General features: G+C 34.0%; 1 protein-coding gene across 1 annotated transcript; it reads left to right on the top strand.

Moving 5' to 3' along the window:
• Positions 1–143: 143 nt before the first annotated feature.
• LOC143228399 (coiled-coil domain-containing protein 134-like) lies at positions 144–27,640 on the top strand. Its single transcript, XM_076459665.1, has 8 exons — positions 144–251; positions 467–542; positions 2,014–2,069; positions 2,918–3,022; positions 5,871–5,955; positions 6,808–6,986; positions 21,182–21,253; positions 27,414–27,640. The coding sequence occupies exons 1-8, from the start codon at positions 144–146 to the stop codon at positions 27,513–27,515; spliced, it is 783 nt and encodes a 260-aa protein (XP_076315780.1). The 3' UTR covers positions 27,516–27,640.

Raw genomic sequence — 27,640 nt, 5'->3', positions numbered from 1 at the left:
AAGGATATTTATTCCAAATGATAAAAAAATTGTGATACATCTTGTTTGTTTCATTTGGGGCAGATTACATTGACACTGGAATGTTACTACAAATTGGGTTCCTTTACTGCCACCTTACTTAGAGTTCCATTCTCTTCACGGATATGGTACATGTACTGACAGTCAGGAACAACAGAGTATGGATGGATGATGAGGGTTCCTCACACAAAATGTTTTCATCCTTCTTGCTCTTTAACAGGCAAGGTCTCATGGTATGGGTTTTCTTATAGAGTAAATTATGAGCCTTCACAGGAACTCCTTTCTTGGGACGAGTCTTATCTTGTCAAAGGATCTTTGATTGAGCACAGTTGCTTTATGTTTTTCTCATAATTCCAGGTTCAAATGGAAGACTCCTTGCCTACTCATTTTGGGAGAGAGAGAATATGAATGTTCATAATTCTAGACTAGATGAGTTCTGTTCCTTTAGTTGAGTAAGGCATATGTGATCTTGAGATTTCAGGCTTGGACTGGTGCCTTTCAGGCTTCTTCTGGTGGAGGAAGAGGTTTGTTCACTTAGGTATTGCTTGCTTATTTGTCATGATTATGGTTTTTTCAGAATGTATCACTTTATAAGTACAGGTTGGGATCCTATCGATAGTGTACGTATATATATATTTATAACCATAAATTTTCAAGCCATAAACAAAACACATTAACATGAAGCAAAATATGCTGTATATTTTAAAAAATGAATCCTAGGGTACAAGCTACAATGTGGGATTATAAAATGTATTCTAGGTTTTGGAGGTGACTGAAGAAGTAGGACCCACATTGCAATGGGGATACACCATCTATCAGTCTTAACCTCTAATTAGCTAGTCTTACATAAAAATTAGAAATCAGGAGAGCAAGATGTGAGTGCTCAAGCCCACAATACCTCATACCTCTATCACCCTTCACTGTCTGCAGACAGTTGAGGGAAGGTGACTGCTCTCCCAAGTTAAAATAAGAACAAGAAAAAGATAAACATAAAAAAATTAATTAAATAAATAAAAACATAATAAAATATGAAAATAAAGCACTATCATTTAGGGGTGAGTAAGATAAAACTTGCCTTTTGAAGTCAGCATTCTTGCCCTCAGTATGATAGAGGCACTAATTAAAACATTAGTAGAGCGATAGTTTACTCTGACCCAACATGAGATATAGGGACCAAGACCCCCTTAATTTCAACCCCAAGTAATGGAACTTTTGCCTACTGGTTGGGACTGGCCTATAGTGATGATTACTCATGTACTATTCCACCCTTGATACAGAAACTAAGCTCAGGGTGAAGAGTATACCCATTCCAGATGTATTATGGTTCCTCCACTTGAGTACCATTCTTATCTTGGTACACTTGTGGAATTCTTTTCTGCTTTATTTATAAAATTTAGTAAGGATAATGCACTCACCAGCCTCTCTCTGTTCTGAATTTGGGATTCCAGCTGTAAGTGTCAGCAGAGGTATGTTTTGAAAGTTAACATTTTCCTAAAGTGAAAATGTATTTTTAATAATACTTACCTGCACTAACATTCTCCCACCCTACATCACCACTAAGAATCAGTGTTAGAGACTGTGATGGTATTAGTCTCAAAAAAGTGATAAAGTTATCTGAATGAGTGCTTATGTACAGTATAATAGGTGGAGAGTATCATGAGACAAATATTGCCAAAGGCAGTTGCATGTGTATTAAAGGCTGAAGAAAGCATTAAAAGTCTGACTAATGCTTAGACAGGCAAAGAAGATACCCTGATAGTTGAATAATAGCTATAAGTGGTAAGCTTTATTGGAAATACATTTTAAATTTGTAAGTCAGTGTTACATAGCAGTCTATACTGGATGAACTGATTCAACAGATAGTACCTTAACCATTAGCAATATTTTTGGACATAATTCTAATAACATTTCATAAGGTGTTGCCAGCTTAAGAGGTTTAAGCTAGTTCTGAATCCATATGCAATTAATAAAATATATTATTGATTCAATTTACAGATACTTATGCAACATGTGACTGCCTTTTTCTCAGTTTACAGATATTTATACAGACGGTGAGTGATCACTTGGCTCTTAAAGGTTGTTCATATTTATTCTTGAAAAAAAGTAAAAACTTAAACTCATTCATTATTAGAGCTTTTCTTTTTAAACTTGTAAAGTGCTAATCTTTGCTGTTGCTAATGGCAACTTAATCCATAAAACAACCAACCTGTCAAAAAAAAAAAAAAAAGAATAAAAGAGCTTAACTGGAGCCAAGCATGTGTTTTAACTGGACCCAAGTATGTGTTTTAACTGGACCCAAGTATGTGTTTTCGTTTCCAAATCATAATCTAGTGTTCTCTTAGCCTGTTATCTTAAGTATATAGCACAAAGCTATCATATAGGAACATTTCTCTTCAGATTGATAAGCACCACAATATACTCATAAGATGAAAAAAAGTAAATTCTTTGTTTCCTTAGATTATGCCTGCTGAAATTCTTTTATGCTTTGTGTGTAAAATTTACTATAAAAGTTTAAGAAGAACCTTGAATAACTAAGCTTTAAGTACTGTTACTTGTTCCCTTACAATCTTGTTTGTGTATAGACAGTGTTAAAGGTAGATTTTCTTCTTTAGTTTCAAAACTTAATGTAGCATTGCATCTGACAAAATCCAGTATCAAATTATTTAACATAAACTGGTATCTATATTTATAGGAAGAAGACACCTTTGATGTTGAGGTGTTTAACAGTATATTTAAACTATTACTATGGATTGTAGCCAGGTATTTCACCAGTTTAAGTGAAAATATTTTACATATTCATGGTTGAATACACAAACATATAGTCTTAATTATGAGAAAAACTTCATAAATCTGAAAACTTCCTTAGTTGTTACACTATTTAGATAAAGTTCTTTTCCAGCATAAAAGAAAAGAGCAACTTGAAGTTGTAAAGACAATTGTGTCATTTGCTGATTTTGAGAAGCAGTACAAGATGGTTGATATATTGTTAAAGAAACTGTTTGAGGTATGCCACTTTAAAATATTTCTCCTTTTATTGAATAAACCTGCAACAAGTATTGTTTAAGAGTAGCAGTTGTTAAACTCACAGTAAGAGAACACTCTGACAAGTGACTCAGTAACACAGCAGTAAGTCTGAAGACTTATCACATTAAAAAACTGGGTTTTGATACCTGTGGTGGGCACAGCATAGATAACCCATTTCGTAGCTTTGTGCTCAACTACAAACAAATAACGACTTGGACAATACTCCAGCTAAAGCAGTTTTATTTTTCTGTGAGGGTAGACCATCTTTGTTTTCAGGTGTTCTGGAAGCTGATTGGATGAGTATGTTGGAGATTAGGGTTAGATATAGGAAGAGAGAGTTTCAAGAGTGTTAGAGGGAAATAGGATGCTGTTGATGGGCCAATTAATTCTTGTTAAATGTTAAAAATATAGTAGTTTTTATTGTGATGCAATTAAACAAATGCTTCAATAATTGTTAGATGTCATTTGTCGAATGATGCTTTCCTGGAAAACAAGAAACGTTTTAAAAAAAAATCTGGTGAACTAATTACCACTTGTCAAAATACTTTCCGACTGTTCACCCTAATAATACACTTCATAATAGTACATCCATTATGGATAATGTGTTCGTGTTACTCATTCAGGCTTCACATTCATTGTATATGTGTGTGTGCATGTGAATATGGGTACCATTTGTCTAAAGTTAAATGTGATGTTTCAAACCATGTACTGTATAATAATTACACTGCAAAAATTATAAGGTGACATATTTTAAATTTCTCGTTGTGTGGTATTTGCTGTTAGTTTAAACTCACGTTAAACATTTATTTTATAGTTATATACATTCCAGACTACATGCATACAGTTGGGTTTTGATTCTGTTAGTTTAAACTCACGTTAAACATTTATTTTATAGTTATATACATTCCAGACTACATGCATACAGTTGGGTTTTGATTCTGTTAGTTTAAACTCACGTTAAACATTTATTTTATAGTTATATACATTCCAGACTACATGCATACAGTTGGGTTTTGATTCTGTTAGTTTAAACTCACGTTAAACATTTATTTTATAGTTATATACATTCCATACATGCATACAGTTGGGTTTTGATTCTGTTAGTTTAAACTCACGTTAAACATTTATTTTATAGTTATATACATTCCAGACTACATGCATACAGTTGGGTTTTGATTCTTTTTCTGATTACTTTTTTGTAAATGAAGAGCAGTCTAAATGATCTTCTATTACCATAAGTTTGTTTTGCATTGTTAATGTTATACGACATATTAAATTTAGAAAAAGAAATATAAATAACCTTTATTCTTGTGAAGAATAAAGCAAAGTTAGTTTTGGTGTTTTTCTATGAACTGAAGAAATAAAACCAAGCCTTTATAAGAAAGTTCTTCACTTGACCGTTCTTGATAGATGAAAAAAAAATATGTTAATAAAATCTTAAGGGTGTGAGACATTAAATGGCACTAATACCTGAACAAGAATGTGTAAGATAAAGAAATTTATTGTAAATAGGTTTAACAGGATAATTAAGGATTAAACTTCTTGACTACTAGAAACACTGGACGTGTTAAATTACATACAGAAAACCAGTCCCAAAACTATAATGATTGCCTTTGTAAACATAGCATATTTGTGTACTAAACTTTTGTCTGAAATGTTAAGTTTAAATTAAACTGAACACTTTTAGTATTAGCAGTAAAGCATAATTTGAATTTTTACCATGCATTTAATGGAGCTACGTTGTATGTTTTGTAAAGCTTGTATATGGATATAAACAATTAAAAGATAGGTGTGAATGTTTCTATGCTTGAAAGCAAATTTTACCTGTATATAGGACTTCATGTTGTAATAAATACTTTTAACATGATTTTAAATAGAATGTCCTTTTTATTAAAAAAAAAGAAGTTTAAACTACACAAGTTACTTTCATATGAATTAGAAACTTATTTCAACTGAAGCAGTAATGTCACCTCAAGTTGTTTCTTCTCATAAAGCTGAAGTTTCTGTTTAAGCATAAAATGTAAGACAATTGAAATTCAAACATTTAATAGTTCTGTGCTTGCTTTCATACAAGTTTTACAGGATTGCTTTTGTTGGGTTTTTTGAAACTTAATACAATTTAAGACAGCAACATGTGCCTAAACAATTTAGTAATTAAACAAAATATATTTCTATATTTAATTGGTTATATTTTGTTTCTGTGGTAAAACTGTCTTACTTTATTAAACTGTTTGTACTGTCAGAACATTACATTGCTGAGTTAATATTAGGGAAATGTAAAGAAACATAAATCAGGATATTTAAGTATTTGCCTTCTTTGTAAAGAATAAACATTAGACTGTTTGCTAATATGAAAACATAATTCTTACATCTTTGCAACCTCATGTATTTGAGATCTATTTATTTAAAACACTCTGAAGAGATTATGGGGTTGAAATAGTGGTAAACAATTCATAGTTTTAAACATTTTAATACAATCTTTGAGGTAGATGTATCAATTAACAGTTTCTGAGTGTTCCCTGAGCTTGAGATAGATACAATCTAAAGGACCACTATACTGGTTATGTAGGTGTATAATTTTCTTCTATTTTGTTATTGTATACATGATCTTATAGTTCAGATATTATATACTTATGTATATATGTGAACTGTACTGCAAATGTAAGAAAAATGGATTTCTATATCAAAATCCATATACATTTTTATCTATTAGTTTTGTAGGTTTTCTAAATGTACTACAATTTTAAAAGTTATGAAAATTACATTGATTTAAGTTAGTCAGGTTTTATGAATAACTTGAACCTTATTTATATGCCTCATTTATACAGGTTTTAACAAAGGCCAAAATAAACTTGGAAAGCTCAGGATACATTCCAGGAGGCGAATTTCCAGAACTGGAAACTGTTAGAGAAGGTGAACTACTGTATGTTTTATTTTACACAGGTTGCAAAAATTATTATCTGGTTTTAAAGAAATCAAGTACAAAACAATAAGATACAAACATTTAAACAAAATGTTTTCTCTTTAATATTTATCTGTGCATAATAAAAATTTTGAGTGTAGCTGTGGTACACATAAGAGTGAGAGACTGTACAAAATAATGTGCACTAGGTATTTGCATTACCTAAAATAATAAAGTCTTTATGAATTTTAAATAGAAGCTTTTTTTCAAACACATTGAATTGCTATTTGCTTTGTGATACTTGTTATCTGATTAGATTTAGGACTTATCTATCCATAAGTTAATTTGTAGGAGCTTTATCTGAAATAACCCTATCCAGAGTACAAGTTCCATAAAGAAATTATTGTACCTCTTGGTTCACCAAAACACATTAATATACAGAGAAATACTGATGTACTCAATGTGTGGTGTATAGTACTGTTCCTGTTTTGAAATTCTTTGTAGTGAGGTATATAGATGACAATGATAAGAAATTATGTTCAAAAGTTCCTTTTGCAAGAATTAATTTGGTATTGAAAGCTTGTGGCTTTCCTAACTTCTTTTAGAACAACTCTGTGCATGTGAATACATACAGTCTTATATTTTTAGTGATTAACTTTTGAAATAATTCTAAATAATAAAATACATGTGCCTAAGCTGTGCTAATGTAAGTGCAAAAGTATATTCCCAAGATAAGATTTAATTGTAAAATATTTGTTTGACTTGAAATGTAATCCATTTGGATAGATCATATATAATGTGTGAAAGTTGTGTGTTTTTAAAAACAATTGTAAATTGTAACTGTTCACTTACACATTTTTCAGCTTTGTCTCAGCTGCTAGAAAATACAGCTTTGTTTGGTGAAATTCTTCTGAGGCTGCCTGATATAACTCACAGCATCCTAAAGAAGCATAAGGATTGGTTAGTTCTTGCACAGTGGACTCTAGGATTTGCTAACTCTACAGGACTCTATGATACCAAAACAAGTGAACTGACCTACTTGGTGAGTAATACTAGTCACAAACAAGGTTTTGTTTACTCATAGTTTTTTCACTAAAAAAGGTTTTTCAATGATAGGGGAAAAACCTATGCATTTACATTTTCATAAGTGGTATCAAAATGCAAATAACAGTGTCAGTATCAATATAATTTTGAACAATACTGAAGGGTGGATTTTAACTTTTGAAGGTTTGAAACATTACTGAATGGAGGTTATTTAAACCTTCAATAGTACTAACTTGCAAAACTTGATCATGTTACTATAACTAATGGTTTATATTTGATTGATGGATATTTTAGAGGTAACCACAGAGTTGGTAGACTGTATATGTATGGATAGCTAAGGTATTCAACAGCCATAACACAAAAATGCATGCTAAAAAACTCAATGATAACAGACTGTTTTACTTTGAAAGATGACTGCCACTCACTTTCTCTTGTTTCTCTATGAAACAAGCTCAAAAACAAGACAAAAACCGTTGCTAAGATACCAAACAAGAAACCCACCAAATTGTTCATCTTTCTTCTTGTTTCAGTCAATATAACTCCACAACAACTTTATCTCTAATGTCAGTTAAAACATAAGTCTGTTCTGTGTGTTTGTGGACAGTGTTTGATGTCATTGTTTAGTTGTAATAACTAGCAGTAATAAAATAATTAGGGAGTAAACAAGGTTATTGTTACCCCTCGAAATCAACTTTCTTGCGTACATTGGTATTAATTTTTAAAGTTTAAGTACAAGATGAAACAGAATTACCAGCCAGTAATTGAAGAGTTCACTTGCCCATGTCAAAGCAATATAAAAGTTATCTGGATTTTCTTCTCTTCAGATCATTAGAAGATAGATGTGAAAAGTTACCTGGCATATTGCTCTATTTCTGGTATATATACCACTTTTTAGCTAGCCAGAGCATTCCAAAGTCAAAAACTGGCAAATTATCAAAACTGAATTTTTTCTTTCTATTATCATCTTTCTTCAACAGGCCTAGCACTTACCTTGTTCAATTTACATGGAGAATAAAATCTCTACAATTCTAGTTTACTCATTGGCAAAGCAAACAGAGCCAGAATTTCCAATCATAAAATGTTACTCTATTGTAAATTAGTCTTAAAAGTATATTCTAAGGTTAACTAAAGGAAAGGTGTAATAATGAAAGCTGATATTCTGTTCAAGTATTAGGCTTTAAGTAGACTATTTGTATAGATGGCCAAGGTACTCAACAGGCAAAATATAAATATACATGCTGAAAAATCAACAATGACAGACAGTTTTACATTTTCACTTGTTTCTCTACCCAACAAGCCCAAAAACAAGGCAAGAAACAATCAGTACGATGGGAAACCAGAAAGTAACCAATCTACCAAATTATTTATCTTCCTTCTTGTTTCCGTCAAGATAACTGTACAGTTACTTTATCACTAACATCAGTTTAAACCTAAATCCACTCAATATGTTTATGGATAGAGTACAGTGTCATCACTTAGTCTTAATTACTAGTAGTACTTGAAAAACAAAACATAATTTTGGTGTAAATGGTGCTATCATTACCCCTTGGAGTTCATTTTTTGATAGAAGTCTGGTGTTCCTTTAAAAACGTTAATTAGAGCATGAAACAGGAATTGGCACTGGTGGGATAAAATATTTGGCACTTTGCCATACTCCCTTTCCCACCACAGCAATAATTAATAGATTTGGATCTAGTGATTCCAATCCTGGAAAGGGGTATGTTGCATGTTTAAGACAGAAATCAAAATTTGATACTGTATAGGACTAGGCTTATACAAACCTATTTTATTTTACCTATTATAAGAAACCAATCAAATTAACATCAGATAACAAATTTAAAATTAAATGCCAACACTACAGTATATGTTTAGCATTTCAGATAGAAACATAAGTGCCCAGTCTGCCTCTCCATGTTTGGCTGTCCTCTACAACAGCTAATGCCGACTGATGTCATTCCTACTTGTATACACAAGCCACATGTATTAACAGCTGCACATGCCTCAACTACAGACTCATCTTTGTGTTCCAACAGTCTGTTCTTCAACATACAACAGCACACCAGGAAACTCTCCTTCCTTTTCCTTGTTTCCAAGTCTTCTCACAACTTCTTCAGATATCTTGTAGCAATCCCAATCTCACTATCTAGAGTAATTTCAACATTTCTTGTCTCTCAGAAGAATCTAAGGTTCATAAAATAAGGTGTCACTCAATAGTAAATTATGTAGTGGAGTGAAAAGAAACTACAAGTTTCCAACTGCTCCTGGTTATATTTAATTCCTCTTGGATTCCTAAATTCCCACCATGCTATGGATTGGAAATGGGAGTTACAAGGTAATGACAGATTAATATTAGTTAACTGTAGCATTACTGAATGCTTTTTACACTATACAATCAGTTTCTCAAGGGAGTCAACCCTTAAATTAGATATCATGTGAAGAAGTGAAAAAAATAGATCAGTACATATAATAATAAATATTATTACATATGTTCATAGAATATAGTAACTTTCAGTCAGGAAAAGAATGTTACAAAGCAAGTAATAAAAAAAACTTTTGTGAGTCATCCCTACATGACTTTCAGTGTTACCATTGAATATTAAACTGTAAAATGCATACTTGCCTTTCATATTACACAGTTGGAAGTTATATATTCCTGACTGTTTTTATGCAGTTTATTTATCATAATGCCATAGTCATGTCAGGGTAGACATCAATGTAGTGTAACTAAGAAACAAGTAGTTAAATACAAGGAAAACCAAGTTGAGTTAAAATATGTCTTGATCATTAAAGCCTCTTCCTACGAGGTTTGTCATACTGACTGACCTTTTAACCATTTTGTAATTATGCATTTTATAGTATAATATTGAATTTTAACATTGAAAGTCCTGTAAGGATAATATATGTAAAGCTGTATCATTCTAATATTCTTAGTTGTATTCTTTTTGGCAATGCCATCCCTACATCATTTCACATTTACAAGGCCCGGCATGGCCAGGTGGTTAGGGCACTTGACTCGTAATCTGAGGTTCGTGGGTTTGAATCCCTGTCACACCAAACATGCTCACCCTTTCAGCCATGGAGGGCATTATAATGTGATGGTCAATCTCATCATTGATAAAAGGGTATCCCAAGAGTTAGCAGTGGGTGGTGATGGCTAGCTGCCTTGCCTCTAGTCACTGCTAAATTAAGGACAGTTAGAGCAGATAGCTTTCATGTAGCTTTGTGCAAAATTTGAAACACATTTACGAAACAAGATGAAGTGTAACAAACTTGTGTCACGTCATTTTACATTTGCAAAACAAATGTTTATTACTTGTCCATATAAATGGGATAAAACAATGGATAGTTTAAAGTTATGCAATTTAAAACAGTAATCATTTTTACACATTAAATTAAAATAGCATGTTCTCTATATATACTTCTTTGATGTTACATGCTATACTCATATAGTTACATAAGGTAAGCTTGTGTTGCAAGAATCCTGTTTGAACCAATTAAGAGACTTGTAGCTGACTTGAGCAAATAAAATATTCATTTAACAGATGCCATTCCAAGCAGGTTAACAGTCAGTCTTTTTAACAGAAAGTTGCTAATTAATTAAACATACCTATTAACAAATAAACATGAAACCACAAGAGAGTAAAACTAACAGGTTGTTTAAAAAGTAATTATGAACTTTAAGCTGTAATAACAAGTTATTAGAAAGAGTGTTATTATAAGTCACATTTGTTTTTAACAACGTTGTTGATCGACTAACATAAGCCTTGGGTAAAGGCATGAGACAAATGAATAAATGATAAAAATAATTATAAGTAAACAAAAAAAATGGAACAGAGTATGAATAATTCTTCAGTTAAAAAATTAATATGGGAGATCTTCTTTTACATACATGAGGCATTCATAACGTTGTATTGAAACAATGCAGCCACTTAACCTGTAGTGCTTCACTTTAATGGTCTGCTCCAATGAAGTTAAAAGAGCTGCTACATTTAATAGGTAGATAATATGTGTACGTGTGTGCATTTTTCTTTTACTATTGTTTAAGTAATGGGCATTATATAAACCAATAGATCAGTATTTTCGTGCATGTAACATTTAATGTGTGATTACTATTCAAACAATTTCTGTTAAAACGAAAATCAGCAAGTCTAAAACTACTTGAATGCTGCCTGAGAAACCATCAAACATTACGAATTACCTTTTAAATTCCTGGCTACCAAAAATACTTTCAAATATGGCATTAATATAATTTACAATGTGCTTATAACTTTTTTAAGCTACCAGATGGTTACTGAAGTGTTTATTTCAGAAATTTGGTTTTATAATGTTTTTAAGTTACTTGTATTGGAACTATATTGTTTGTGGTCTATTACTGTGTTTTACACTTTGTAATGTACCTTTTTCTTTAAAAATACCTTGAAAAATCCCAGTGCATCTTCCAAAAGTGATGGGTTAAGGCAAGAGGTTAGTTTAGGGTCTACTTGAAATGGCCTATCATACAGATTGTAATCTCATAACTTACCAATTACAAGTATTTTCAATAGCATGAAACATTCACTTTAACTAATATTGTCAATATACTGTGAAGAATATGATGTATTTGACTGTATTTACTCAGTAAGTTGAAAAACTGTCAAATGTACATCAAGGTGTTGGTTGCTGAGTCAAAATATTTTTTTCTTAGAATTGTCTTTCCAAAATTAAGGTGTGTCTTCCATGATGTAGCATCTTACAAAGTGTAAAATACAGTAATACTTTAATCATTTCTACAGTAATCTAGTCCATGGTTCATTCAGTGTATGAGAGGTAGGGAAGGGACACAATAACACACTAGTAAAAAGCTTCTGCATTCATTTAGAATTTTCTTTCTTTCAGTGATTTTAATGTTCTTTTACTGTGAAGCTACACAATAAGCTATCTGTGTTCTGTCCACCACAAGAAATTGAACCTGAGATTTTAGCTTTTAAATCCAGAAACTTACTTTTGACCCACCAGAAGACTTTTTCAATCATATTAAACTGTTAAACAGGATACATTAGAATTTGTTCCCCAGAGTTATTATTACATCTGTGATTTCTTTTTTTAAGTTGAAGAAGTTACTTGTTTATTTAATTATAAATTATGCATCACTGGATAAAAATAAATTTATATAGGTTGTTATACACTTATAATTTTTACACATCATATTATCTGAACTACTGAACCTTTCGGTGTGGATTCTTGTACGTGGTGAGGGGACCTCCCAGGGAAAGTTCTATTCTTTCAGTTTACCTCCTATGGGATCTAAACATCCACCCATGTATTTGCTGTGCGTGGCAACCCGTGAAGGGGAGGAGAGGATCCTGGTGGTTGAGGGGTCCAACCCAAACACACCACTTTAGCCTTGAATTCCTGTAGACAGGCAGCCTTGGGGTGGCTCCCCTTGGGTCAGTCAGCTGATCCACTTGGGCTAAGGTCAACCAAGTGCCAGTGTTGGATGTTCTCAACAGGTTTTGTGGACATTATATCTGATGCTAGTGTTTGGGTATAGTGCTCATAAAACCTCAGCATTGCTGCAGTGTCCTTGTTTGGCATTGCAGTATGTCTCCTCATAGGGCTCCATGGTAGGTGGGGTCAGTGGACACTGAAATTTCCCTCTCTTTATTGTGGATACCCCAATTACAAATCTTAATAAAATAGCGAAAAAACAGTCTATATGTAAACGACCACATCTTGAAGATTCTTAGCAGCAATTATCACCATCTGTACCACCTGTTGTACCTCAATTTCATATATTACATTCACTTTCAGACAAACCTTTAGGGCAAATGTCTCCCTTTTTTATTCAGAAGGGCCTAGAGTTACTTGCTGGCTCTCCAAAGTCAGTAAAGAAGCTTTGATCTGGCAACATATTGGTGGAAACATCCACATCTCAACACTGTGAACTCCTCTTGCATTCAAAGATAATTGGGGATATACCTACTGTGGTTACACCTCAAGCTACTTTGAATACATCATAAGGAGTTATTGTTGAGAGGGATTTCAAAAACATCCCTGAGTCAGAGATTCTCGCTGGTTTCTCCACCCAAATAGTTTCTGCAGTGAGGCATATCCTCCACTCGCAAAAATGGAATTATGATACAGACAAATGTCCTCATTTTCACATTTATGTCACCACGTCCACCTGCCATCATCAAGGCAGGTTATCTTAATTGCAGAGTATGGCTATACATTCCAAACCCTCCCCGATGTTTCCAGTGCCAACGGTTCGGTCGCTCTGAGACGTCATGCCATGGTTTCCTGGCATGTGCTCGTTATGGTGGCAAGGACCACGATGCCTATGAGTGTGACACGGCCCCACACTGTGTCAACTGCAATGGTTCTTATTACCCTTCCTACTTTCGTTCTTGCCCGAAATGGTTGGAGGAAAAAGAGGTGCAGCGTTTGAAAACGACTCATAAGATTAGTTATCCTGAGGCTTGGAAATTGCTGTCCGCCACTCCATCTCGGACATATGCTGCTACATTTCCTTCCACAACTACAGTGGGAGTGCAGACAGATCTCTCTCTGCCTCCAAGAGAGTCGTTTTCAAAACAAATGAAAAGCCTTTTGACCTCCATGGTTAAAAAGGTTGATGAATCGACTTTACACCCATCTCTGTTCCTCCCATACATTTCAACAAACCCCAAGATCTACATCCTTTGGTTCCAGATACAGGCATTTTCTCGGATACATCTTCTTCTCTCACCCCAAGATGCAAAACAATCATTTTTTCACGTCCTCAGTCTCTGCAATCCCCTTCCAACAGCAAAATCTTGCCCAATCAACCCAGGGCAAGATACATGGAGGTGGTTGTAAACAGATGGGTTTTCCTACCAATTTGCCTACACATAAATAAAAATGGCCACCCTGATGCAATGGAACTGTTGAAGTTTACATTCTAGTCTGGATGATATCAAAACACTGATTGCTTCCTACCATCCTGTATGTCTTTCCTTACAAGAAACATTTCTAAAACCTGCTGCTACGGTCACCAATCGGCAGTGTTCTCTGTACAGAAATGACAGGCTGTATGATGGACGAGTACATGGAGGGGTGGTACTATTGGTTGATTAGCATGTGCCCACCCTGTCTTTGTCACTCACCACACCCTTGGAGGCCATAACCATCCATGTTTCCTTGGGTCATACCATCACTGTTTGTTCCCTCTACCTTTACCCTGGAGAGACATATGATCAATCAGACCTTGGTGCTGTTGTTGAACAGTTGCCGTCTCCCTTTCTAATCCTACGGGACTTTAATGGACATCATCCTCTCTGGGGAAGTGCTGTTATTGATAGGAGGGGTCACTCTGTAGAGCGTATGCTCTCAGATCACAATCTTTCTCTTTTCAATACTGGTTCTTTCACTTATTTTTATGCACCTACTCAGTCCTTTACTGCTATTGATCTCTCAGTTTGCTCCCTTTCATTATTCTCCCATTTTTCATGGAGGGTTGACAATAATCCACTAGACAGTGATCATTTACCTATACTTTTGAGAAAGACTGGACGTGGTCGATGCCACCCTAACCACGTGCCCTGGTGGAAGCAAGATCAGGCAGACTGGTCCGATTTCACTGCTCTTGCAGAACTTGATCCTGCCATCATGAATCAGCCATCAATAGACGACTGTGTGGCAGTGGTAACTGACTGTATTATACAAGCAGCTGCTCAGTGTATTCCTAAAATCTCAACACGTTTTCCACGATATTCTTGTTGGTGGTGGAATTCTGGTTGCCACTTGACATGGAAGGCTCAAAAATGGGCTTGGGATACTTTCCGTAGATATCCCACACTTTTGAACCGCATCAATTTCCAACGGGCCCGTGCACGTGCTAGGTGGGTAAGATGTCAAAGCCAGAAGGAATCTTTGATTAAGTTCACAACTAGCATATCTTCTACCTCCAGTTCCAAGGTCATATGGGACAGGATTCAAAAGGTCAGTTGGTACTACAATTCTGTTCCCCTCTTGATCTTACTCTCTGATGGCCAAGAGGTAGCTGATGTTTGGAGCATCACCGATACTCTAGGTGAAAGCTTTTGCTGGGTATCTAGCACTTCTGCTTGTTCCTCCATCTTCTGGGCCATCAAGACTCTGGCAGAGCGTTCTCCTCTTTCCTTTCGAACTGACTGTTTCTTTGACTATAATTGTCCCTTTACACTGGTGGAACTGAAAATGGCCCTTCATTGGTCTGGCAGTACATCTGTTGGACCTGATGATGTACACTATGACATGCTGTGCTATCTCTCTCCTGCTTCTCTTGATATTCTTCCAATTGTTTTTAACCGGATCTGGCCGGAGAATGTTTTTCCTGATGCCTGGCACCAGGCTATTATCTTACCTTTCTCTAAGCCTGCGAAAGATCCCAAGATTCCTTCAAACTATTGTCCAATTGCTTTGACAAGCTGTCTCTGTAAGACCTTAGAGAGAATGATTATGCTCATCTTGTTTGGTTCCTCGAATCAAACAACCTCCTCTCACCCACCCAGTGTGGGTCCTGACGACTGCACTCCACCACGGACCACCTAATTCAACTTGAAACATTGATCAGAGAAGCCTTTCTCAAACGCCATCTTGTATCAATATTCTTTGATATTGAGAAGGCTCATGACACAACATGGAGATATGGCATTTTGTGAGACCTCCATATATATGGGTTATGTGGCCATTTACCCATGTTTATTAAAAAATTTTTTAATGGGCAGGAGATTCCATGTTCGTGTGGGTTCGACACTTTCCCGTTCTTTTGTACAGGAACTTGGGGTCCCTCAGGGCTGTGATTTGAGTGTCACACTTTTCAGTATAAATATAAATACCATCAGTGAACAACTCCCACTCACTGTTGCAAATGGGCTCTATGTCAACGACTGTCACATCTCATGTCAGTCGTCGAACATGAGATATGTTGAGTGGCAACTACAAACTGCCCTCCATTGTGTACTGAAGTGGACTTCAGTGAACGGTTTTAATTTTTTCTCTCTCTAAAACTGTTTGCATGCACTTTTGCAACTGACAGGGTATTCACCCTGATCCTGAACTCCGTATTGGTGAAATTTCGCTGCCAGTGGTCCCTGAGACCAAGTTCTTGGGGCTTATCTTTGACTGTAAGCTGACCTTTATACCACACTTAAAGCAGTCAAATCCACAAGAGCACTGAACATCCTCCATGTCCTCTTTACCGCCAGTTGGGGAACGGATCGATGTTCTATGTTAAAGATATATCGTGCTCTTATTTGATAAAAATTCGACTATAGATCAATGGTCTATGGCTCTGCCAGACCCTTGGCTTTAAAGATGCTGAATCCCATTCATCATCAAGGACTTCGACTCTGCACTGGGGCTTTCCACACCTCCCCAGTTCAGAGCTTATACGTAGAATCTCATGAACCTTCTCTGCACCTTCGCCGTTTGCAACTGTCTTTACTATATTCTTCGAAACTTCGTTCCTTACCAAAGCATCCCACGTGGGGATGTGTTTTCCTTCCTCAGTGGGCCATACTTTTTTAGAACAGGCGATGTGCCATTCCTCCTTTTGGCCTTCACTTCCAGGCGCAATTGGATGAATTGGGTCTGTCCTTGGATAACATTGCAGAATCCACTGGTCAGCCCATCCCACCATGGCTTATTATAGCCCCCAAATGTGACCTTTTTTAAGTCATATGAAAAAGGCAGATATTCCCGATTGGAAGTACCATCTTTTATTTACTGAACATCTTTCGAACAATCATTGCATTCCAATTTATACGGATGGTTCCAAATCAGGTAATTCTGTGGGCTCTGCCATGGTTTGTTGTGGTTTGGTGGTTGCGGCAGAATCCCCTCTACAACTTCTGTGTTCACTGCTGAACTGTATGCCATATCTCTTGCCCTGGATCATATTGAAGCTTATCAGTACTCCAACTGTATTATTTATACTGACTCACTTAGTTCTCTACTAGCCCTGGAATCGCTTCACATTGGGTCACACCCTGTTCTCGCTGATATTCAAAACCGACTGGCCCATTTCTCATTAACATCTACTTCTATCCAGTTTTTCTGGATACCAGGCAACGTTGGTATTCGCGGGAACGAGCTTGCAGACACGGCAGCTAAATCTATCTGCTTTAGCACTATCACCACTGTGCCTATTCTGTACATGGACTATGATCCTGTATTCAAGGCTCGGCTCTATGCCAGCTGGCAGTCCACTTGGAGTGAGCAATGCGACAACAAGCGTTTTCAAATAAAACCCTATATTGGGCTTTGGCTGTCTAGCTTCTGTATGGTTCAGAAGGAGGAAGTTGTTCTAACTAGACTATGCATTGGTCACAGTTTTTTAACTCATCGTTTTCTTTTATCTGGAACTGTTGCACCAGTGTGTAGTTTGTGTAACACTCAAATCACTGTAAGCCACATTTTACTTTCTTGCCATCGTTATGACTCTCAACGACGGCACTATTTTAAACTTTTTTTGTCCAAGGGTTTGTCCATAACATTAGACAGTGTTATTGGTGATGGTGACACTGTCCACCTTGATAAAGTGTTTAGTTTTTTATTGGCCATTAATTTTTTTAATCTCATTTAAGTGTTGGATATTTATTCATTACACCTTTTTAATTGTGGTTCCCTTTTCAGAGTCTCATTCTCTCTAGTTCAACTTGAAATTGGAAAATGGCCAGAATATTAACTAACTCGACACCAGGACTGGAAAGGCCAACTTCAGGTGACTAACGCTGCTGTTTGAACTACCCGTTAGTTGTCCTGGCGAGTTGTTATTACAATTTTGTTTCATGTCTTTTAACACTTTTATTACTTTACCTTTTGGTACTGGTCATAATGACACATAACCCAGAACCAGCACTGGAAAGACCAACTTTAGGTGACTGACGGTGGTTCTTGTACTTACCTGTTAGTCTTCCTGGCAGGTTATGATCATTACCATTCTGCTACAGGAAGTCCTTTACAACTTTGTAGACTGAATGTCAACATTGGTTTTTTTTGCCATTTTCTGTTTTTAATTGCTGTTTTGTTTTTACCTTTGTTTCCTTTTAAGAATTTTACTACATTTACTTTACTTTTACCTTTTTACCAGAGAATTGGCTAATTATTATTACAAGTTTGCTATATGTCTTTCAAAACTTTTATTATTTTACCTTTTGATAATGGCTGTTATGACACATAACCCAGAACCAGGACTGGAAAGGCCAACTTCAGGTGACTGACAGTGGTTCTTGTACTTACCTGTTAGTCTTTCTGACGGGTTATGATCATTACCATTTTGCTAGAGAAAGTCCTTTACAACTTCTCTTATTCTGCTTTTTCTCTTAACATTGTAGACTAGGTGTCAACATTGGTTTTATGCTTTTTCTGTTTTTCAATGATGTTTTGTTTTACCTTCATTTCCTTTTATGAACTTTACTACATTTACTTTATTTTTACCTTTTTACCAGACGTTTGGCGCAGATAGCCTAGCTGCTTTGTGCCATAAAACACTAAATCAATCAATCAATCATTAATGGACAAAGAGATTCCAAGTTTCTGTGGGCTTGATACTTTCCTGTTCTTCTCTACAGGAACTTGGAGTCCCTCAGGGCTGTGTTCTAAGTGTCACACTTTTCAGTACAAAAATTAATGCCATCACTGAATAATACCCTCTCAATGTTGCACACGGGCTCTATGTTAACGACTTTAACATCTCATGTAAGTCATCGAACATGAGGTTCATTGAGTAGTAGCTATAAACTGCCCTCAATTATTTACTGAAGTGGACCACAGCAAACAGCTTTACCTTCTCTCTCTCTAAAACCATTTGCATGCACTTTGCCACCAACGGGGTATTCACCCTGATCCTGAACTCCATATCAGTGAAGTTGTGCTGCCGTTGGTCCCTGAGACTAAATTCTTGGAACTTATTTTTGACTGTAAGCTGATATTTATACCACACGTCAAGCAGCTATGGGTCAAATGTACAAGAGCACTGAACGTCCTCCATGTCCTCTCTTCCACCATTTGGGGAGCAAATCGACATTCTTTGCTAAAGATATATTGTGCTTTTATTTGATTGAAACTCAAGTATGAATCACTGGTCTATGGCTCTGCCAGACCATCGGCCATGAAGATGCTGGACCCCATTCATGATCAGCTCTGCACTGGGGCTTTCTGCACTTCCCCAGTTCATAGCTCATACGTAGAGTCTCATGAACCTTCTTTGCACCTCCTCCAATCACAACTGGCTTTACTATATGATATGAAACTTTATTCTTTACCAAAGCATTTCACCTGGGGTTGTGTTTTCCTTCCTCAGTGGGCCATACTTTTTCAGAAAAGACAATCTGCCATTGCTCCTTTTAGCTTTCATGTCCAGGCTCAATTGGATGAATTGGGTCTGTCCTTGGATAACACTGCTCTATCCACTGGTCAGCCCATCCCACCATGGCTTATTTCAATCCCCAAATGTGACTTTTCTTTAAGTTATCTGAGGAAAGCAGATACTCCCGATTGGAAGTACCGTCTTTTATTCACTGAACATCTTTCGAACCATCTTTCCATTCCTATTTATACAGATGGTTTAAAACCAAGTGACTCTGTGGGCTCAGTCATGGTTTGTTGTGATTTGGTGGTTGTGTGCAGAATCCCCTCTACAGCTTCTGTGTTCACTACTGAACTGTATGCCATTTCTCTTGCCCTGGATCACATAGAAGCTAAGCAGTACTCAAACTGCACTATTTATACTGATTTGCTTGGTTCTCTATTGGCCCTGAAATCGCTTCATGTTGGTTTACACTCTGTTCTCGCCGATATTCAAAATCAACTGGCCCATTTCTCTTTAACATCTGCTTCTGTCCAGTTTTTCTGGATACCGGGCCATGTTGGTATTCGTGATAACAAGCTCGCCGATGCCCCAGTAAAATCTATCTGCTCTGGCACTATCACTGCTGTGCCTGTTCCATACATGGATAATGGTCCTGTATTCAAGGCTTGGCTCCATGCCAGTTGGCAATTGACTTGGAATGAGCAACGTGAGAACAAGCTTTTCCAAATAAAACCCTATATTGAACTCTGGCTGTCTTGCTTCCATAAGGATCGGAAAGAGGAAATTGTTCTTACTAGACTATGCATTTTCACAGTTTTTTAACTCATCGTTTCTTTTTATCTGGAACTGGTGTACCAGTGTGAAATTTGTGTAACACTCAGATCACAATAAGCCACATTTTACTTTCTTGTCATCATTACAACTCTCAATGACAGCACCATTTTAAGCATGTTCTGTCCAAAGGTTTGTCTATAACATTAGACAGTGTTATTGGTGATGGCAGCACTGTCCACCTTGATAAAGTGTTTAGTTTTTTATTGGCTATTAATATTTTTAATGCCATTTAATTTTTTAAATTTATACATACATCTTTTTATGTGGCTAAAAATCACAGTTCATCTAGTTCGATTGGAAATTAGAAACTGACCATAACATTAAAAAACTCGAAAGCAGGACTGGAAAGGCCAACTTCAGGTGACTAATGCTGCTGTTTGAACTACACGTTAGTCATCCTGGCGAGTTATTATTATAATTTTGTTCCACATCTTTTAAAACCTTTTTATTTCTTTCCTTTTTGGAAAGGCCAACTTCAGTTGACTGACGGTAGTTTTTGTACTTACCTATTAGTCTTCTTGATGAGTTATGATTATTACAGTTGCGCTGCAAAAAGTCCTTTACAACTTGAATTACTGTAGTTTTTCACTTGATGTTGTAGACTAGATGTAAACATTGGCTTCATGTTATTTATGTTTTTCTTTTTTAAACTTTGTTTTGTTTTACCTTAATTTCCTTTTATGAATTTTACTAAACTTACTTTTAACTTTTTACTGAATGTTTAGCACAGATAGCCTAACTGTTTTATGCCATAAAACACTAAATCAACCAACGAACTGAAATATCAACTGTATAATTAATGGCATTTCCAATTTTTTCTAAAGTCAGCATTGATTGCATTTTGTGTGCAAAGTTCATTAATAAAACCACAGAATTTAAATACAATGATTTAATCTTGTTTTTAAGATATCATTAGAATATGCAAGAATTAAACCTCACTGTAAAAGCTTTATTAAAATAGTGATAGTACCTGTAACTGTGTCAGTCTTAAATAAAGAATAAGGTTTTATAACACATGTACATATATATACTTTTTCCACCTTCAGATGACTCAGGAGTTGAATATGACAGAAAGAGACCCAAATTACATCAATCCCTACAAAATGCATTCCAAAAAGGTATGAAAGCTTACTTCATATAAATGCTGTGATGATGTCATTATATATATGTAAATACTCACATACCACTCTATATTAAATAACTTGTAGCAGTATGTACACACACATATACTTTATCAGTTATTCAATGAAGAATTTAAATGAGTTGAATAAATATTACAAAAAACGAATTTGACTTAATTTTGTTACTTAACTTTTTGGATATACAAAGCATATACTGTTTTAAAACCCTCAAAATTGTATTTACATAAATATCTATTGTGAAACATTTTGGTAAAGCAGTGAAGTATTTCTAAATAACACATTTTTAACAAATTAGTTTCCACAGTAAATCATGTTTTAATTATTTTAATTCTATTTAATATAAATACATGTGTATGTTCATATTTAAGTCATTTTTAGAATTATACCTAAATTGTCATACCTTTTAATGCTGTCCAGAAAGTAATGGGCAAGTTTTGTTAATATTTTTATTAATCTAGAAAAATAGTAACTTCAAGTAACTGAAAAATTATGTTGACAATGTATGAAATTCTGGCCAGTTTTACCGACTAAACTTTCCTTAAAAGATTTTGCAAGGGAAATCCAAAATAATAAAAATTCCAAACACTGTTGCACCAAAAATCATCTTTAATATGGATTTTTTTGGAATTTCTCTACATTCAGTCATCAGTGTTAATATTTCAAAAACATTAGTTCATAGTAATCAGACCTCGAAAAATCAACATTAGCACTGAGTGTGCTTACCTATTTACTTGGATGTTTAGAGTGAAAGTGTTAAATTGTAACAATAAAATGGAAAGTATAATAAAATATGTAGCATACACATTTAATAAGTAACACTGTTAAGAGAAACTGTTACAGAGAAACACTTAAACATAAGTATGAACACTTTATCTTTAATAATAAATATTAAATAAAAACACTGAGAATCTGGAAGTGATTACATTAATGACAACATGGAGGAGTTGATGTCATTATATAGTGAAGAATGATCATCATAAATGGAGAGGCTTTCTTTAATTAAGTGTTTATTGAGCATTTTAAGTTTTCTAGAAGCATGGGGTTGTTGTTATTTTCACTTTGCAATTAGATACTACATCCAGGTGGATTATTTAACTTACTGCCATTTCTTGCTGAAATTCCCACGTGCTTTTGTGCATGTATTTCTAGGTGCCATGCAGTTTTTTCAGTATAGGTAGCTTTACAGCTGCCACAATGTATTTGTGTTAGACCCATGAGCACTTAGGAATGGGTAGTGTCTTTGATTTAAACATGTTTTTAAATTTAAAATTGATGTAAATACTAAACATGACTTAATTTGTGGGTAATATGTTTTGATTTTTTTTTAAATTTCAGTTTAAAACTTTGGCGGTGAAAGGAGTAATAAGAAAGAACTAGTAGATATTTTGAGACAGTGTGTGATTTTTTTGGAAGGTTCTATTTTATTTGTTAAAATTTTTGCATAGATTGTAAGAAATTAAGGGATAATTGTTACTTTATAATATGTTATGAATTTCTTAAAATTTCTGAGTGAAGACTGAAGTAGTCAGAACAGATATTATGTGCTCTCTTTAGAAGATGTAGAACAAGGTTATGTTTAACCTTTAAACTGTGACTGTAAGCAATTGATACTGCTACCTACAACATTCCTGCTGTTTAAGTGTTAAAGCAGTCTGGTATCAAACTGTTGAGATGAGTGTATAAACCAGTAAATATTTTCTTGTGATAAACAGATGTGATAAAGAGAGTGTTTTTTTTTCTAGACACTCAAATAAAGAAATAAACAAAGTTATTGTTTTCTTCCATTTTACATGTAAAGTTTATACATGGATGTTGTTAGTTTAGGTATTCTAAAAACTTTTGGCATGATCAGTGTTGTGAAAGATTATATAAAGGTATCAAAAACACATTTTATATATAATACTAGTTAGTAATAAAAGTGACAATTATCCAGCCATTAACATTTGTTAAAAATATTTTTAAGGGTCAAACCTAGATGTGATCCCAATGCCATTTCTTCTATCTATTCATAAAGATGACCATTAAAAGTGAAGTGATTGTTCTTGAGGGCCAATTTAAGTAGCTGTTCAAACTTTTGTTGGTTATACTGCAGAGAATTTTTGATAAGGAATAAATGTTTACTAATTATTATAATTGTTTCTTAAAGTGGGATGTTAGTGAATAAGGGCTAAATATCAAAGTTGTCCTTCATGAATTGGTGTACATTATGAAATTTGGATATTTTTTGAGCAAATCAAAAAGAATATTTAACACTAAATTCATTCTTAGTTAGTGAGCCTAATGCAGTTACAAGATAGATAGTAAGTTTGTATGTATGGGAACCAAGAGTAAGTAGAATAGGTCTGATGTATAAACCATTCTTGTGTATTTTTGGTAAGTCATTCATAAACCCAGGATAGTAACCTGTGTGATAAATTTCAGCAAAAGTGGTTTTCGATATAAGTTTGCAATTTCTAAAATATTTTAAACTCAAAATATTTTTTACATTCTCCAGTTTTGATATCATTAACCCTTTCACTGATATGAGTTCATCTGCACATTTGCACATCAAATATTTGCATTATGACTTTTGATACAGCACGTGTATCTTTACAAAATTTGGTTAATTTTAGTAAAGATTACAAGATTTTTGTACACAAAAAATCAGATGTTTTAATGAAATATTTTTCATAAAGATTTGTTTGTGAAAGTGGTCTGTTTTGTTACTAGTCTATGTGCATGGTGATTTCATGTTATGATTAAGAAAACTGTTCTTCATCCCAGAAATCTCGAATAGTATTTATGTAATCTCTAAAAGCCTTAAATCCATTTAAAACATTAGTTTTGAGTAAGACTTAATATTTTGTTACTTTCTATACTCTGAACCATTTAATGTCTGTCACTTGACTAACCTCATTACCATCATAGAAAAATTAGGAAATAAATATAAATTATGCTTTTTTTCATGCCAGAATGACTACATATTATAACATGAAAATACAAACAATTAGTCTAAGTAGCTCAAGTCTCATAATGATATATATAATTTTTTATTGTATTGACCTTCCAGTTATGCCTAGCTAACATTACCTAACTTGCATTGAAATGATGAGTGCCACTCATGTTACATATCTAATAATATAAACCTGACCTTTAGTTTTTCTGTCTTGGATTTGCTTTATTGGATTAATATTTTGTAATATACAGTCACATTTCAATTTTTATACAACATATACATAGATAAATTGTTACTGTTTAGAAATAAATTATTAAACATAATATTTTTAAGAACATAGAATAATAAATCTTGAAGTAAAGCAAACAGTTACGTCTTATTACCACAACATTTGAACGTAGTTGCTTCTGGACTTAAGTTGCTAAGGCTTTTAAAATTTTGCATGTGGAGGATATCAGACAAAATGTTTTTTTTTGGTGTTATATATACATTTGAATATCCAAAAAATTATAAATAACTATACTGATATCATAAAATTCCACTATAATTTATTAAGCTTAGTAATTTAGATGTATTTAGATTTTAAAAAATATGAAAGTTTGAACACACTAAAGATGCAATCTACTTTCATGAAATCTTGGTTTTACAGATTAAAATAGCTGAGAAAACCCCAAAAGGGACATTCTAAGCTGTTGATTGGATATTCACATATCATATAATGTAGTAAGAGTATATAAGGGACCGTTTCAAAAAATGGAAAAAGTTGAATGGTGCTACCATGTTTGATTCAGTACATATCCATATCTGAGCAAAATAAAAAGATACGAGGTTCTTATTGCATTTTCTAGCTTGTTAATTAGTAATTTTGAGTTCGTAATTTGTGAGAAACTATAGACCTAGTATTTTGGTATCACAAACATGTAATTTTAAACAATGTTAATTCAACATACTATGTGACTCATTGAAATCTATATTTGTATGTGTTCTTTTAAAATAAGAAATTAACCCATATATAACATTAAAGCTCAAATTTATAATCTACAATTTGATTCCAAACTTACTGACATAAATTCATCAGACAGTTGTTCAATAAAATTTTGAATGCAAGTCAACAAATACTATGACATGGCCTTTGACCTGTGACCCATCAGAAAAGGATTAATTCACTTGCCATAAATAAAATTATATATTATTATGCAAATACTAACAGCTGAGTACAATATTATGTAGCTGCTTTCAGAGAATTTACATCTGTTTATCCCACTCCTGAATATTGTGATGCTTCAACTTTCCCTGTCGATTTGCAGGTGAAATTGTTCATACCTCAGTTGAAAGCTAAACATGAAAAGGTGGTAGCTAAAGCATAAGAGAATTTTAGTTGCTTAATATGTGATGATACTGAGAATGTGGCCTTATTGATATAGATAGTGAATTTACTCACAGCAGGTAGACCTTAGTACCAACTAATATTGAGAATAGAAGATGTTGTATTTCACTTAAAAATAATATCAGCTAAAAAACAAAACTTGTCTCAAAATTGTTTCTAAAAGATCTGATCAAACCCCACACTCTTTGGGAGTTTCTAGATTGAATGTTTAATATTCAACAATTTCTAGTGTAAAGGTACCCCTTGCTTCCTGAATAACAGGTTAAATAAAAGTGCACATATTTCATGTACATAGTTACTCTATCTACAGTGTTTAGTAATAGTTTATTTAATGCACATGTATCATGTGGTTATTCCAGACCAACACAATTGAAATCACAGTATTTCAAAGATTTACCTATCTGTGGTAGCGGAAGTATCAGTGTTACTTATGATCTGTATAACTCATTAAAGCATGTGTGATAATAAAGTATTAACATTTCTGTAAAATTAGCTGAATGTAGAACAATATAATGTAAGGCTCCGAGTTTTTTTTTTTTTAATTTATTTGATCTAAGTGGTTATACAACAGTGCCATCATGAGAAGTAAAGTTCAATAACATCTTTTTAACTTAAGTTCTTGGCTTAAATTATGAAGTATAAGTCTATACTCCCAGTTTGCCCCTAAAGAAGAAATGTCTCCCTTTCGAAATTGCTTGGGTTATAGGGTTTCTATTTCATTTGTATCAAGACTTCTTGGACCTATGTGTTTTTGGAACATTAAGGCTATGATTAAGCCATGAATCTTGTTTGCTTCACAGAATTGTTAATATATAGTAAAATGGAAGGTTCCTTTGTGGTACGCACTTATAATAATCTTTTGCCTTCAAGCAGATTGAATATTATAAATTCATTGTACCAACTGCCACCTGTTAACCATGAATTTAATGAAATATTTATATGACTCTCGTACATACTATATAGTATTTATTCTCATCTCATGCCTAACTCAATTATTTGTTCATTCAGATAAATATCAAGCTTTTAGGTGAAAATACCTCAAAACTCTTAAAGTTGGACATAACCTTTGATATATGGCTTAAAACATATATTTATTAAGATTTAGACAGATATGCACTGAACACACAGACATTCATATACATGAAGTTAATACAACTGAAAGAAATGTTATCTGACCATGTTACATGTATTAGATAACAGAAATGGAATGTCAAACTGTCAAAGAAGGCATGTAATGTAACATCCTTAAATAGTTAAGTAAGGAAACATGTTAAGCTATTATAATAACAGATAACCAAACAATGATTTATAAGTATAAGAAAGAGTTTTATTGATTGTGAACATTCTACTGTTTTGACATGCTCTTGATAACTGAACAAGACAGACCAATGTTCTGTCAAAACATAGAGTCTGTTCCACCATTAATAAAACCCTTCCTTATACTTATGAATTGTGTGTCTCCCTAATATACTTAAATATTAATTATTTTTTACTCAATTTAGTATTGGTTAACTGCTAATATTTTAATTTCTGATTGTTTAATATTTACATTTTATTATTAGCCAATGGTTAAAAACACACAGGAATAATAAACTAATATGTAAACTTAAGATGTACTGGTTGCCTTAAAATGGATTGTTATGTGTTTGTTATACAATATCAGTTGTGGCCTGATTGGCAGAGGAGCAGTGGCGTGACTGACAAGAAATAGCATCACATTTGTATATTTACAAAAACAGGGTGGAGACAAGTTTCAATATTTGTTTTTATTAAAAAGAAATTGTAATAAGACATATATTATTTTTACTCTGCAGGTTGTACATCACATACCAGAGAATGTGAAAAAAGAAGAAAAGAAAAAGAAAAAAACTAAACGAGGACCCAAGTTAAGTGGGTCAAGACATGGAGAACTGTAAAATGAGTTGGAGTAAAAAACGTTTTATGCTAGTGAAGCATAAATGTGAATATTCATGCCATATCAAACCAGCATTTGTACAGTGCAAGTTTTATATTTACAATGAATAAAATAGTCTTATCATGA

This window comes from Tachypleus tridentatus, chromosome 10 (assembly GCF_004210375.1).
Source record: "Tachypleus tridentatus isolate NWPU-2018 chromosome 10, ASM421037v1, whole genome shotgun sequence".
Lineage (NCBI taxonomy): Eukaryota > Metazoa > Arthropoda > Merostomata > Xiphosura > Limulidae > Tachypleus > Tachypleus tridentatus.
The sequence above is the reverse complement of the archived record's forward strand: the minus strand, read 5'-3'. Positions and strand labels throughout refer to the sequence as shown.